This window comes from Pipistrellus kuhlii, unplaced genomic scaffold, assembly GCF_014108245.1.
Source record: "Pipistrellus kuhlii isolate mPipKuh1 unplaced genomic scaffold, mPipKuh1.p scaffold_m20_p_3, whole genome shotgun sequence".
Lineage (NCBI taxonomy): Eukaryota > Metazoa > Chordata > Mammalia > Chiroptera > Vespertilionidae > Pipistrellus > Pipistrellus kuhlii.
In genome coordinates, this window is record NW_023425529.1 from 26,017,672 (window position 1) to 26,034,505 (window position 16,834).

General features: G+C 36.4%; 1 protein-coding gene across 20 annotated transcripts in view; it reads right to left on the bottom strand.

Annotated features, from left to right (window-relative positions):
* The window catches only part of C2CD5 (C2 calcium dependent domain containing 5), a 95,939-nt gene that overhangs the window by 78,898 nt on the left and 207 nt on the right, over positions 1-16,834 (bottom strand). For 19 of the 20 annotated variants that reach the window (XM_036455884.2, XM_036455878.2, XM_036455887.2 and 16 more), the window contains exons 2-6: positions 16,584-16,702; positions 7,729-7,815; positions 6,769-6,940; positions 4,576-4,671; positions 1,332-1,487 (exon numbers count right to left, since the gene is read on the bottom strand). In XM_036455884.2, the coding sequence (XP_036311777.1) occupies positions 1,332-1,487; positions 4,576-4,671; positions 6,769-6,940; positions 7,729-7,815; positions 16,584-16,673 (601 nt within the window). In that variant the 5' untranslated portion in view covers positions 16,674-16,702. Of the gene's footprint in view, positions 1-1,331; positions 1,488-4,575; positions 4,672-6,768; positions 6,941-7,728; positions 7,816-16,583; positions 16,722-16,834 lie in introns of those variants that run through there. The other variant, XM_045587837.1, reaches the window with a different exon arrangement.

Genomic DNA, 16,834 nt, shown 5'->3' on the forward strand with positions numbered 1-16,834 from the left:
TAATCACTGCAAGCACCTCTAAGAGAAAGCTGCCCTCGCATTCTGGCCTAATGCCAGACAGTCCAGTTTCTCTCTGTATGAGTCGGGATCCACTTAGTCCGGCCCGGAACTGGAGTTCAGAGCAGTCAGAAGCTTGTATCTCTCCCTTCTGAATGAAAAAGACATCAGTGTACCCAGCTGCCAGCCTCTTTTGTGTGCACCTCCATACCTCCACACTTCCAGACCACCACACCTCCTACCAACTCAATGCGCTTTTCTCTTTCCTTCTAGTTGTAGAATTTGTACTCAGCCAGGCGTTTTGTGGTTCTGGATGATATTCGTTTTGACTTTTAGTTGTAGTTTTGATATGGTTGTTTAGGTGTTTACCTACACTGCCATCTTGGTTGTTCTCCTCCTCTATTGTTTTATTTTTTTAATAAATATAAGTGTAAATATCTATTTAAAATACATAAATGTATTAAATGTAAATATTTATACTTATTATCTAGAATATATGTATGAATATGTGTGCATACAGTCACTCACACATACAGTATGTCCTTGGGTTACGTCGGGAGATCTGTTCCTATGGTGTGATGTAATGTGATTTTCACTCAGACCCCACCTACATAAGCACCTACATCACTAACATGGAGCACATACACAACAGCAATGAAGTGAAACAGTAAAAAAAATTTAAAAGAAAGGTAACAATTCCTGACCTTATGATAAAATACAGTAAATAATAAAAAATATAAAGCACATATGTACATACATCGAAATGACGGAACTTTTTTTTTTTTTTTTTTATAAATAAATGGGAGATGGCAACATAAGCACGGAACGATGTACGTCGAATCCGATGTAACCCGAGATCTGCCTGTATATACATATAAACATAAATTTAGGTAATAAGTTCATCAAAGAAAAATAAAAGTAATTAGGTAAGAGTGGCAGGTAGGGGTAGAAAGAGCTATAAGTTGTCAGAGAAGAACCATGAAAAGGCAGCATTTGAATAGAAAGCATTAGAGAGATTACCTAAATCTGATTAGATATGAATGCTAGAGGAAAAAAACTAGAAACCAGTTTTCTACCTCCTTGCCAGGGCACTTTCTACTATACCACTTGATGAACACAATTTCTTTTTACTGCCTAGTTAAGAAGAATTATAAGCTTCTGATTAGATTTATCCTTGTTATAAGATGGAAATTCATGTGTTCAGAAGGATGGGGGTAGAGAATTAGTCACTTATAATTCAGTCTTCTTTATAAAATTTGGGGTAACATGTCAAAAGGAAGTGAAAAATTTTGGAGTATTAAGTCAATCAGTAATAAAAGTGGTTTTTTAAATACCTGACATTAAAGAGATGAGTCTCTGTCTGGCCTCATTTGATGCCCTTGGTGTGCGAATTCTATCAATCCACTGATATTCTGGGTCTTCATTAACCACAAGTTCTTCTACAAATCCATGAATTATTACAGCTCTATAGCACTTTGGAATAGATGTTGCTATTAAAAGAAATGATTTATTATGCTTCTATTTATCACAAGGTTAAATCAATTTTTTTTTCATGTACAACTAAGTTCTTACCTTTTGGATAAATAGTACAAGAACATCTTCTACTGTGAAAATCTAAATGCAATTATATAATACTTGCAATCAGTCTTCTAAGTTCCATTTTACTCTTACAAAAAAATCGTTTTCTTTCATGAGACTCTCATCTTTAACATGTACCATAATGAATATAGATTGTACTTTTATAACTTAGAAAACAGCTAAGACTTCTTAGATAGCATTCTATACAAAGTACAAAATTAAAGTCTGCTAGCCGATTATCTAAATAGGTGAAAAACAGATAAAGTATACAAAAAACTTTACTTACTCAAAGCCCTATGAAAAAGATCTGTACACCAGACTCAAAAATCAAGCCTTTCTGACATAATTTGAGGAAAAATAAAGCTCTGAAGTTTCTAATAATGCATGGCCATATGGCCAGTGTTTCAGTAGTCACTCTACTTAACAGACTCATTTAATATGTAAAACACTAAATATCATTGGATTTAAGTAAAATCTGGTCACATTCAAAAAGAAAAGAGCCTCAGATCATCTATATCAAACTAGATTTTTAAAATAGACATTTAGACCTTGAAACTAACTCAACTAATTAGGATTTTTCAAGTCTATTAACCCAAACTGGCTATAAATTGCCCAGATCTGCCCAATTCTGATGCATACTGCATGGTATTCATGAGGCTCCCTATCTGTGCATGCTTATATAATTTTAGATAGCACCATAGCTTAGCAATACTACTCTGCTCCTATCTTTCAGTGCTCTGTACTAAAATAAAATCCCACTGGATTTTTTTTTCTTTTTGACAGTTATACAACGTTTAATATAGTCATATCTTTTACACATTTGGCAAAAGTAACTTGTTCTAACTTATGAAAAATTTACTGGGCAATAAAATATTAACTTATGTGCAAAGTAATAAAATAAATGTACAGCTATTTTTAAACCTTGTTTTTCGTAAGGGTTGACCTAATGGTATAAGAGTAAAACCTGCATTATATGAGTGGCCATAAGCTTTTCTGTAAGTTGGTGTCTAATAATTATAGTTAAGGTCGCTGGAGAATTCTACAAGATACATACATGTATCTATAACAAAAGGCTACACATCTGTTTTAAACGGCCCATTTGAATGAAGTCTGAACATGCCACACATCTAGCCTCATCAAATCTGTTTCCCCAAATGCAAATATTAGAGATTTGGGATTTGTTTTCATTGATTGAGAAAGTGCAACAAGTCCTTCTCCCTCTATGCTGTTGCTGACTAATGACAACCAGCAGACATCAAGGTAGCATAGGCAGATACAGTGTATCATCCGTTTTATAGCCCATTTTTTAATAATCTTACACATATGTAATTCAATAGGCAGTGATTTTCTTTTAACATGTGGCTAGTTGAGCTGTAGAGTCTTCTGTATCATATACGTTGGTTTAGTTTCATTTCCTTCGTTATTTGGTTTTGAGTTAGGGCTATAGCAAATATTATCACACTTTACCTTCTCAAATGAAAGGCACCACATCTAATTTCTCTAAGGATAAATTAATTTGTAGCATTGCAGCAAAAAACACATTCTACGTGTTTTCAATCTTATTTCCAGTCATTCTTAGATATCTGAGAATGTTATTCTTATATGGTGCTTTAACAATCAATTCTTCACCTTTGGTCCCATTACCATGAAACATAAGGTTTAAAAGTAAATGAATCATATGACCCAACAATCCCTCTCCTGAATATATACCCCCAAAACTCAAAAACATATATTCACAAAGATATATGCACCCCTATGTTCACTGCAGCATTGTTCACGGTGACCAAGGCATGAAAACCACCAAATGGCTTGCAACAGAGGACTGGATAGAGAAGATATGGTAATGGAATACTGCTCAGCCATACACAATGGAATACTGTACACAATGGAATACTGCTCAGCCATAAGAAAGGATGACATACTGCCATGTGCAACAACATGGATCGACCTTGAGACTATTATGCTCGGTGAAATAAGTCAGAAAGAAATAGCTAAGAACCATTTAATTTTACTCATATATGGGATATATAGTAAAAGTGAAGCTTGTGAACACAAATAGTAGTGTAGTGGTTGCTAGAGGGAAGGAGGTAGGGGAAGAAAAGGAGGTCCTAATATATAGTGACAGGAGAAGATTTGACTTTAGGTGGTTTGTACACAGTGCAATATACAGATCTTGTAACATAGAAAACCACACCTGAAACCTATATAATCATGTTGACCAATGTTATCCCAATATTTTTTTTTTTTAAGAAATATTGGAAAAACAAAAGGTAAATGAGATTACCCTGGCTGGTGTGGCTCAGCTGATCGGTATCATCTCATGCACAGAAAAGTTGATAGTTTGATTCCCAGTCAGGGCATGCATATACCTGGATTGTGGACCTGATCCCTGGTAGGGGTCTGCAGGAAACAGCCAATCAATGTTTCACTCTTACACCAACGTTTCTCTCTCTCCCTTTCCCTTCCTCTCTCTCTACAAGTCAATAAAACAAAAACAAAAACAAAATTTTTTTTAAGTAAATGATGTTAAATTGTTTCATTAATATATGGATTCTTTTAAATTCTGGGAAAATTCCAATAACTTTCACCTGGTACTCTTTCTAACTGGCATTACGTGGCTATTACCAGCAATATTTAATGTTATTCCTGCTAATCATGCTCACAGGCTGGGTAGAGACTGGAGTAGGAGCTGGAGAAGGAGACAGAGATGGAGCAGGCATTGTCATGACGACCACGTGTACACATGTGCCCCACTGAATGTTTCTAATAAAAACTTGATGAACTTGTAAAAAACTGCATGTAATTTATTTTAAAATCATATAAGTAGTCTCTAGCCTCTAGAGCTACAGCAGTTTCTGAAAAATTAACAACTTTCTCTTTGCTATTAAAACCAAAGTATAAAAGATTTTGCATTAGCCTTCTAAAATATTAATTTCATTTCCCATAATTGTGAATTATTAAAATTTCCTGTTAAATCAATGATAAAATGTATTTACTTACTGCAAAAGAATTTGACTCCACATGATGACTGCCTAAATCGATTTAAGTCATTGAAGAGGTCTACTTTGACAACTACATTGATTTCCCCACGAATACCTGTAATTTCAAAAGGAAAATCAAATTTCTAGCTTAAATAATAAAGCAAATTAAATAATCAAACAATGCCAATTCATGATTTTAAAATTATGTATCAAGCATAACAGAAATGCTAACTTTGTTTCCCTAATTATTTTCATTCTAAGTGGTTTATTACATTTTCTGAAGAACCTGTATACATTAAAGAATGAATAATATTCATTTTACCACAAGTCTTCTCTTATTTGAACCAATCTAATTTGATGATGATAAAAAATAACAATAAGTAGTATCTCACAGTGCTCATGCCAACCCAGTAAGGTAGTTAGTATTAGTATTCCCATTGTACAGAGGAAAAAAGCTACAGTTTAATAAAAGTTCAATAATTTTTACAGAGTCAATAGTTAGTAAGTGGTGAAGCTAGGATTAAAAGTCAGATCTTTATTATCCCAGAGTAAATACTCTAAACTAATGCAAGAATCTGATTTAGCACAAAAGAACTTTTATTCTTTTCAACAAATATACAGTAATAAGTTAAAATAAGCTAACTAAAAATTCTAAGATAACAGGTTTTTAGAAGATGCCCTAACAAATAAAAATGACCCAGCCTCTACCCCTAAACATTTTTTTGGGGTGTCCTGACTTCCTGTCAAATTCATACTTATGGAGGAACCCTTCTAAGAAGAGTGACTTGCTCATTTACCTACTGAAATAACAGATTATATTCCTAACAAAGGGCCCATACAACCTATTAACTCAACTATAAGCAATTTTTAATATAATGTTTAGAAAATTCATTCATTCTGATAGCTGCTTTTAATTCAAGTCCAGATTCATTCTCCAGTGGCTTTTTTATTGGTAATATAACATAAAATGGGATTTTATTTTTTTATTAAAAAGATAATACATACAGGGTCAGGGGAAAGGTTTACAGTTGTGTGTGAAACACAGAGTTCATTCTTGTATTATTATTTTTTAAGTATTGTATTATTTGTCATACAAACAACTGTAAATCTACTTTTGCCCAACCTTGTATACATTGTAAAAAGTATTAAAAAAAAAAGCAAAACAGGACAAAGAGTATAATAGGACTATAGTCCACAAATAAAACTATCCAAAGGTAACCATTTTATCACATATCCTGCCAATTTTGTCAAGAGCATTACATATATACAATTCTCTTGTTTCTAAACCAATTTGGGATTATTCTATAATGTTTTATAATCTGGATTTTGCAATTCATAATACATCATGCACATTTCCTTATGCCATTGTATTATGAAAACATGCTTCTAGTTCTGGCTGTGTGTAACTTAAGTTCTAAATTATTATATTTAAGTAAATCCTATTTTACAACTTATTTTTTCCAATTTAAACATTAGTAAATGATAATAGATATAAGTAACATCACAATAAATATCTTAGCAAACATCTTGGTTTCTTACAATAAATGACTATCAATGAAATTGTCAGATCAATAATATAAACTAGTAAGAAAGATACAAGACTAGATAGAATCATCTGCCTAGGCCTTTTGGGTCCATTTACCATTCTAAAAAGATGGCATCTTTTTAGGCCAGCTATTCCTCAAACTTTTCAATCACAGGACCCATTCAAACTTAAAAATTACTGAAGTCCTCAAGAAATTTATATATATATTACTTAAAGCTATCAATATCACATAAATTAAAATTGAGAATTTTAAAAAGTATTTGTTTATTACTCCATTGAAAGTAATAATGAATCGGTTAATATAAGCAGTATTCTTTATAAAAATAACTATATTTGGAAAAAAGTAATGAGTGGCACTGTGTTACATTTTTGTAAATCTCTATAATGTCTAGCTTAATGGAATACAGTTTGAAAGTATGTTTTAGGAACACAGAATACAAATATGATTTTTAAATAATGCATTTACTTGCTACACTGTACAAATTTAACTCAGAAAATTGTTTCATGTTCAGAAAATAAACAATTCTACCAACAATACTTTACTACTAAGTCTAAAGAGGAGATATCTTCTAAAAATATAAGTTTTAAAACCACAAAGTGTACATAATAGTCTTTAAGGGTAAATTTAAAAGATTGTGATTTATTTTCTTAAAATTTACTCCTTACCATGTATGGTATCATAAATGGGAAACCATCCTGAGATGACTGTTGCGGCTTCACTGTAGAGTAAAGGATCGATATCAATGTACACTTTACCGATGGCATCATTGGCACTGTAAGTGTCATGGTCAAGAACTGTGATCTGTAGAGGTTCATCTTGTAAATCTTCATCATCCACCTAAAAGCACACTATAAATTAAATCTTTTCATTTAAGAATCTTTGCTATCATAAATGTAAATGTAAATTTGTATAGCAAATATAACAGATTACTTATTCATGGGGAGGAAAATCCAATTAGTATACAAACAAAAATTGTAACTCAGTTTTCTACACAAGATGCCAAGTTTCTAAGGGAGGGGGGGAATATTCTGCCTCAAGCACAGAGTTAGGATAATTAACCCAAAAGAAAAGTTATAATTCCTTTGCTGCATATTATCCTGTGTTTTACTACTCTACCAATGGTTTCCTGCAAAAAAATGCTTTAGGAATATCATAACAGAGTTGATATATAATATTAACTACAGAGTAAGGATGCTAATGAGCACAACTTCTAAGGACAATTTCAGAGAATAAACTGTAAGCAAAACTAACATTATTTGTAAGAAAAAACAACTTAAGTTCTTGAATTCAGTTCATAAAATAAATGTCTACCCTCTCTTTCCTCTTCTGTTTATTCAGTATAAAGCACTTATCATGTGCCAAGCACTGTGCCAAAGAGAGGAACTACAACTGTTCCTAAGTGACTTCTGATATGTGCTAAAATTCAGAGAAATTAGTATATAATAATATAATACCTTTTTAATCTGGGTTCTCCTACATATATTTATATTTTCTTAACTGTAACATAATTTTTAAGTGCAATATTCCTAAGAAATATTTTTATGTCACAGGAAAACTACTGTACCTGAAATAAAAAGGTTTTCTTATCATTCCTAGGGAAATCATGCTAAAATTTAAAAACTTACCTCAAATTTAAACCATTCTGAGTTCCACTGAGGGTTGAGGGACTTGAGATATACATCTGTTTTAAAAGTGGTATTACCAAATTTTACCTAAAAATAAAAAATAATCAAATATAGATATGAAATATGTGAATATAAATAAAGTTTAATGTAAGCCAAGCAACGAGAGGATTAACATTGGAGAGGAAAAAAGACAACTATCCTCTGAGCCCAAAAGGAGAAAGTGTGACTAGTTCCTGGTAAGTTTATAAACTACACCTGGTACAAGGGATTACCCACTATTCTGCTTGACTAGCTTTATTATAAGAAAATTAAAACATAGGCCATTATGTCACTAGGGAAAAAGGAATCAGTATGCCTTTTGCTAAACAAGAGCTCAGATAAAAGAGTGTTTTAAGGGTGAGGGTTATGCAAAAATAAAATCAGAAGGTGAAAGGATAGCTTTCTCTGTTCGTATCAGCAGGAGAATCCAGAACTACAGCTCATTATTACAAGAACTCAGTAATAGATCCCTGTTGTATCTTCTGACTTCCCCATACATATTTTTAAATTTCTTATCTGTGCACACACAGGGATCAACAATAAACTATGGCCAGTAAGGGTTTTATGTTCTCACTAGAGGCCCTGTGCATGAAGTTCATGCACAGGTAGGGTCCCTAGCAGCTACTGGCTGCCAGATGGGGCCTTCCTTCCCCCAGCTGCCTGCCACCACTGTCAGCCAGGGTGGGTCCAGCTGGGGGAAGGGGCTGTGGGCAGTTGGCTGGCCAGCCCCACCCCCTGGTTGAACTCCCAGTCAAGGGGACAATTTGCATATTAGGCTTTTATTATACATTCTCATCTTTAGTGACCATGAAAGAGATTGAATGGAAAGACTTGCAAACAATAAATTACAAAGATAAAAAATCTACATATATAAAAGTCTAAGCAACCAAACGACCAAACAACTGGTCAATCGGTTGCTATGATGTGCACTGACCACTCAATGCAGGAGCTGCCCCCTGGTGGTCAGTGCACTCCCACAGCCAACCTCCCTCAGCCCTTCCACAGGCTGGCCAGCCCCGATGGCCCCAATCAGAGCAGCCAACCTCCTATAGTTCCCCCCCCCCAGCCCCCCGCTGGCCAACATCCCATGGCCCTAATGACCCCAATCGACGGCCAGGCTAAGAGACCCCCACTTGTGCACAAATTCATGCACCAGGCCTCTAGTAAGTAAGTAAAAGGAAACAAAGGTGGCAGAAAGCAGTCCAAATCTTTGAAACTTGTTTCCAGCAAAGAATGGAAATTGTGAAACCTCAGGTGATTTAAGAAGTGGTCTGGAAGCTCAGGAGTAAAACAGCTAGGCAGCTACTTCACGTTTCCTAAATTTAATCTCTTCAAATCTTCCCTAATTCTATCAATTATCACCTCTCATAATCTCAGAATTCACTGAAGGTTATATCCCCTTTATCACAATTCCCAGCACAGAGTTTTTTGCACAGTGCAAGTATGTAGGAAATGCTGGTTCAAACAGATAATCTACAAAATCTCCTCTCCTTTTTTACTATAATCCTACTTTTGGTATTATAATACTTATAGATATTAATGTTTAATCAATCCAGGAAATTTTTCTAAAAGCAAAATATCCAAAACTATTTTTTTATCTTCTGTATATTTTTCTATTTATGGTATCATTTAATTGGAATGACTGGAATGATAGCAACCATTTATAGGCAGTTTGGTTAGAGGATAAAAAAGTTTTTAAAATTACCTAAAAATAATACCTTCTTGCATGACAAAGAATTTGACAGAATCAAAGACAAATAAGAAACTGAGAAAAAGTATTTACCAAATGCATCACAAAAAATAATTTACTCAATTTTTAATGAGTTCCTACAAACCAATAAGAAAAATGTCAATAAACCAACAGAAAAATGGACAAGGGACATGAACAAACAATTAAATGAAAAAACGTACGTCTTAAATATGTCAAGAGATGATCAATGAGTGTAAATTAGAACAATCTCAATGGACTACAGTTTGACAATACAGATAAAAATTTTAAATGCTTATAACCTTTAAGTTCAGATGGACAAAGAATATACAATGCATATAAGCAGCATTATAATAGCAAAAGATTGGAAACAACATAGATAACCATCAGTTTGGAACCGGTTAAATTAAATATGGTAAAGCCACACGAGGCAGTCCTTAATAGAAGAAATGAAGCAGTTCTCCAAACACCAGTATGGAACAATGTCCAAGATGTATCTTACTATTGCAGAACAGTATGTATGGCATAATTTGCATAGAGAAATATGACAAGATGTTATGGCAAATAACATATGCCTTCATATGTACAGATTATTTCAAGAAGGATATATAAGAAATGTTAATAGTGGCCACTACAAAGAACAGAACAGACTGCTTTGTTAAAGGAAAGGCAATAAGAGGCTGACTCATTTTGTTACCTTTTGGATTATGAACCATGAACATACATTACCTATTTTCTAAATGTATCATTTTTTAAATGAAAAAAAACTCAGACTAAATCACATGACTAAAACCTTTATTTTGATTTCAATTATAGAATTCTGGATCCACTTCCAGATTGTAATCTAAAGAAGTACTTTCACATAAGGTCTTTTCCCCTACAAATATACAAAAGAACTACATAGTCATTCAATAAGAAAGTAACTGAATAAATAACTGAAGAATCCTATTGAAAAATTGAGTTGATCATATGTACTGTCATGGGAAAATGTCAATGACATAATAACTGAAAAAACCAATATGTAACTAACAGCAATTATCTCTGAAGAAGAGACTGACAGGGTGTAGGCAATACAGTACAGTGTAATAAGAAAGTAGTAAGGAGCCCTAACCAGTTTGGCTCACTGGATAGAGCATTGGCCTGCAGACTGATTTGATTCCAGTCAGAGGCATGTACCTTGGTTGTGGCACATCCCCAGTAGGGGGGGTGCAGGAGGCAGCTGATGGATGTTTCTCTCTCATCGATGTTTCTAATTCTCTATCCTTCTCCCTTCCTCTCTATAAAAAAATCAATAAAATATATATATTTTTAAAAAGTAATAAGGAGCTTTCAAGTTTTATTTCTCAGTATTCAAATTTTTTGTAATGGGAGCTATTCGAGTATTTTTTGTGTGATTTTTATTTTATTTTAAATCACAAATGTTAAATGAAACTTAATGGGGGAACAAACAACCCAATTAAGAAATGGGCAAAGGACCAGAATAGACACTTCTCTAAAAAGGACAAACAGATGACCAACAGACATATGAAAAAATGTTCAATGTCACTAATCATCAGAGAAAGGCAAATTAAAACTACAATGAGATAATCACCTCATGATTGTCAGAATGGCTATCATCAATAAAACAACAAACACAAGTGCTGGCAGGGATGTGGAGAAAAGGGAACCCTCATACACTTTTGGTAGGAATGCAGACTGATGCAGCCACTGTGGAAAACAGTATGTAGTTTCCTCAAAAAATTAAAAATGGAACTGCCTTTTGACCTAGCAATCCCACTTCTGGAAATATATCCAAAGATTCCCAAAACACCAATTTGAAAGAATATATGCACTTCATGTTCACAACAGTGTTATTTACAATAGCCAAGATCTAGAAACAGCCCATCAATTGATGAGTGGATAAAAAAAGCTATAATACATTTATACAATGGAATACTACTTAGCCATAAAAAAGAAAGAAATCTTACCTTTTGCAACAGAATGGATGGACCTGGAGAGCATTATGCTAAGTGAAATTAAGCAATTTAAATAAAGAAAGATAATACTATATGATCTCTTATGTGGAATCTAATGAAAAAAATAAACTGACAAACATAGAAACAGAGGCAGGGAGGCATGGAACAGACTGACAGCTGTCAGAGGGGAGGCAGGGTTGGAGGGCTGGATGCAAGCAGGTAAAGGGATTAAGCAAAAAAAAAACAACACATATATAAACATAGACACAGACAACAGTGTTCATAGACAGAAGGAAAGGGAGGGTGGGATAGGTGGAGGAAGGCAAAGGGGGATAAATGGGGACAGAAAGAGGCTTTGCTTTGGGCAATGGGTGCACGATGCAGTGTACAGATGATGTTTTGTTGAGTTGTACACTTGAAACTTAATATGCTTTTGTGAACCAATGTTATCCAAAAAAATTCAATTTAAAAAAAGAAAGAATGCAGGAAAAGAATAGATTTATTGCTCATTTATTAATTTAATTTTCATTATATTTCAATATTCAAAATATCAAAGAAATACTTAATGCCTAATTTACCTAAAACTGCTTTATTTGAAGTAAAATGTAATTAGGATTTATAAAACCATTCAAAAGCCAAATGTACTTAAGGGTTGTGGTTCCATTTCTAAAAATAGCATATTATTTTTTAGGTTCTAATTTAAACCCCCCTTCAGTTTTATCCCACTATACTGTAGTACTATGTTGCACTTTTTTTGTCAACTGTCCATTCTGGATATAGTAAAGATGTGGCAGTCCCCACACTGCATTAAACAAACAAAAACCAAGATTTTAGAAGAAGAAAAAGGCTAGAGCGTGTATTTTGCCAACACTGTGATGATTCTCCTACTAAAGAAGAATCACAGTCCATTCAGTCTTATTTAATTCAAAAGGAGATTTAATTACTCAGCAATTAAGTGAATGCCTTACAACTTTGTTAAAGAACATCAGGGATTTTAATGAGATTACCTAGAAAAGTACAAGTGTTCTCTTTCCCCACTCATTAGCTAAATTACCTTGAGAAGGTTATTTAAGGCTGCTTCCTCCTCTGAAAAAGGGGGTTGTTGTGAGCATTACATGAGGTAATGCATGGAGAGATCTAGCAAAATGTCTGATACAAAGAAAATATTCATTTAACAATAATTTATTTTCCTCTCCCAGCAGAACAATTTGTAACCCTGAAATATATTTCCATTATCACTTTCCTTATACAGAAAGCCATCCCATTCATCCATGAAATTCCTGCAAGAATAATAATCTTTAACTACTACTTGTATTGACTTCACATCATATTTAGAAATTCCTTAACTGATTGATAAATCAAATAACTAAGTTAAGTCAGAGAATCATTAAAAATGATACAAACAGTAAACATTAAAATAAAACATAAATATTAATTCCTCTATCTTTTTTTGTTAATCCTCACTAGAGGGCATTTTTCCATTGATTTGTAGAGACTGGAGGGGGAAAGAGACAGACAGAAAAACATCGATGTGAGAGAGATATATATCCATTGTTTGCCTCCCACACAGTATTTAGCCTGCAACCAAAATTGAATCCGGGACCTTTCAGTCCATGTGTTGATGCTCTCTCTCCACTGACCCAAACTGGCTAGGGTCATTCCTCTTATCTTTTAGAGCACATGTGTCAAACACAAGGCCCACGGGCCAAATCCGTCCCGCCAGGCCTTGCAATGTGGCCCGCACCGCGCTGTCATCACTGCACTCCGCTGCGTTTCTATCACAATGACAGTTTATGACTGTTCAGTAAACCATTCGGCCCGCGATTTAGGCTGGATTTTAGATTTTGGCCCCTTCTCTGATTGAGTTCGACACCCCTATTTTAGAGTAAAACTGAGTAAGGGCCCATTCTTTTTTTTTTTAATATATATTTTATTGTTTGTTTGTTTTTACAGAGAGGGAGATAGAAAAATCAATGAGAGAGAAACATCGATCAGCTGCCTCCTGCACACCTTCTACTGGGGCTATACCGGCAATCAAGGTATATGCCCTTGACCGGAATCGAACCCTTCAGTCCACAGGCCGATGCTCTATCCACTGAGCCAAACCGGTTAGGACAAGGGTCCATTCTTTAGAGTTGTACATCATCTTCTTCTGCACCCATAATGTATCATCTGTAACTGCTAGTCTAAATTACTTTAAAATGTAGTGGTAGAACTTAAAATTGCTTTTTAAAAAAAACCATGAACATAGAATCCTAGATTTTTTACCATTTTTATCTAGTTCAGAGTAATTTTTAGTGACTGTATCCATAGTCTTTATGTAGCATTATCAGCATACTTCACACTTATTTCACTAATTTATAGATTTAAATAAATTATAATTACTGAGTTGGCATAAACAGCTGCCTCTTGGTAAAGTACATCAGCCAACCGATGGGTGAAGCAGGTCCACTGGAGAATAACCTAACTGTATGGGGTATTGAAGAATGAGCTTGTGGAAAGAATGCAGAGCACTGGGGACTGGAACGAGTCAATTAATGGAAGTTGGTTAAGATAACTTCTACTGCCGTAGCTGGCTTGGCTCAGTGGATAGAGCATCAGCCCACGGACTAAGGGTCTCAGGTTAGATTTCGACCAAGAGCATATGCCTGGGTTGCGGGCTCGATTCCCAGTAGGGGGCTGTGCAGGAGGCAGCCGGTCAATGATTCTCTCTCATCATTGATGCTTCTGTCTCTCTCTCCTTCTCCCTTCCTCTCTGAAATCAATAAAGAAATATATTGAGAGAGAGAAAGAGAGAGAGAGAACTTCTACTGAAGACTATTCTTTCCAGCTTTCAGACCACTCGATAGTCTGTATGCCCACCTACCTAGCCAAATTTTACTTCCCACTTCTACTTAATAAGAACCCAGCCTTCAGTTACATATGCTCTATCTTGCCCTTCTATTCACCTACAAAAATGCCCCCTTTTCCATTCTGCCTGTGGAAATTTTACCCTTCTTCAAACCCAGCACAAAGATTTCTCATCACCAGCCCAGGCTTCATTATGTCCCTTCTATGAGCTTATAAAGTAGTCTACATCATACATTATTAAGTTATAATCCTTCATTATCCCCTTTTTCCTGCATTAATCTTTCCCTTCCTGCCGGATTATTCCCATTAGCACACAATTATGTTATATTATCTTCTAACTTACTTTTTTAGTACTAAAAACTTTGTACTCTCCCCAAATACACTATTTTTCCTTTCCCCTTCATATTTCCTGAAACAGTTGCCTATTCATATCACTCCTACTTCCACATCTTCCATATTCTTTAACCCTCTTTAACTTACTATAGTATATAGCTTCTGTCCTTATTACTTCTGCAATCTAGGTATGTGCCCTGACCAGGAATCAAACCCACAACCTTTTGGTATATGGGACAACGGTTCAACCAACTGAGCCACCAGGCCAGGGCAGAACTGTTTTGAAAACTAATTAAAAAGTACTTAGCACAGCCCTAGCTGGTTTGGCTTAGTGGATAGGCCTGCGGACTGACGGTCCCAGGTTCAATTCTGATCAAGGGCACATGCCTGGATTGCAGGCTCAATCCCCAGTAAGGGTGTGCAGGAGGCAGCCGATCAATGAATGATTCTCTGTCATCCCTGATGTTTCTCTCTCCCTCTCTTCCCCTCTGAAATCAATAAAAATGGTGGTGATTTTAAAAAGTACTTAGCACAGACCTGTCAATAAAAAGACTCAATACCTGTATTAACCTATCCTAAACTATACGCCAGTCTCTGAGCAACCTGAAAGCAAAGACTATGCCTTGGGAATCTGTGTATCCCCATTACCTAACATCCTGCTCAAGAACACACTAACTATTTCCCAAACGAAGCTGAGTTTGAGAATCACCACAGCAATGTTTGGGGGCAACACCGGTTATTAGGTTAGAGAACCTTTATGGAACATCTAGAATATTTTATATTTATAGCTGGACCTGCTTGGGTGCGTGGGTTCAACATGCCCAGGTATTGGGCTCAATCCCCATTGGGTGAGTGTGCAGGAGGCAGCCAATCAATGAGTCTCTCTCATCATTAATAAATATTAATTAACTAATAGAAAATATTTTTTAAATATCTCTATTGATTTCAGAGAGGAATGGAGAGGAGAAACAGAAACATCCATGATTAGAGAAAATCAATCGGCTGCCTCCTGCACGCCCCCTACTGGGGATGTGCCTTTGACCAGAATGAACCTGGGACCTTTCAGTCTGCATGCTGACGCTCTACCCACCGAGCCAAACTGGTTAGGACTCTCTCATCATTAATATTTCTATCCCTGTCTCCTCTCCCTTCCTCTATAAAATCAACAAAAATATATAAAGGAATATTTTATAGAGATAAAAATCAAGCTACATATTATCATATATCTATTAACTCCCTGCATTAATAGGTCAAATGATTCCTGTTCTAATCCTCTGGCTCATCATGTCAATTTTTATTACAATCTTTACTTGGCTTCTTTCAGACGCTGGCATATTACCTTCCGAGGCCCTAGGCCTGTGATAATTTGCATGAGCTATAAGCCAGTCATTAAAATTAAAAGGCAATTTTGCAATTTAAATACCCATAGCGCTTAATTGACTTCCTACCCCCCAAGGCACTGTATTTACCCTAAAACAGCTTTTCAGACCTAACCTGTCCAGACTGGAGAAGAAGTGTTTTTAGGATTTACAATGACAACACAGAAAAGACTATGGTCAAGAGTGGATCTCCAAAAGGTGCCTATTCGGACTGTTTATCTACATTCTTGAACATCACCTCCATCACTCGGGCGTAAAGAACCACCGCTCACCCCTACCCCGCCCCACCCCCAAAGAGGGGCGTGGGTAAGCACGCGTGCGCGTGGGCAGCGCGGTGGCCACGGGGCCACGCCTCGGGACCTCCTGACCGGCAGGTGACCCCTGACATCGGGGTCACCCCAGCATGCAGGGCAGTAACAGCCGCACGCACACCCTCACGTGGGCTGCAGTGCGGGCAGACAGCCCTCCGGGGAGGGCTGGACCAGCCAGGCTCACGGAACTGTCAGCAGGGAAATGGGCCGAGGTGGGGTAGGGATCCTTTCGAGGGCTTGGCGTCCCCCGTGTTTTCGAGCGGCAGGACCTCGCACCAACCTCCACGAAGGCATCGGTCAGGTCACTAGCTCGGTCCATCACCGGCAAATGGCGCCCGGCCACGATTTTCACCTTCAGCTTCCCAGGCATGGTCTCGGCTCGGGCCTCTCCGGACGCTCCTGCAGAAACAAACGAGCGCGTCTGCGCCGGCCGCCGAGCCCCGCCGGGAGGGGCGAGGACGCGCGGGGAGCGGCGGGAACGCGCGAGCGCGCGCGCAGGGGGCGACGGGAGCGCGCGGGGTAACTGACAGC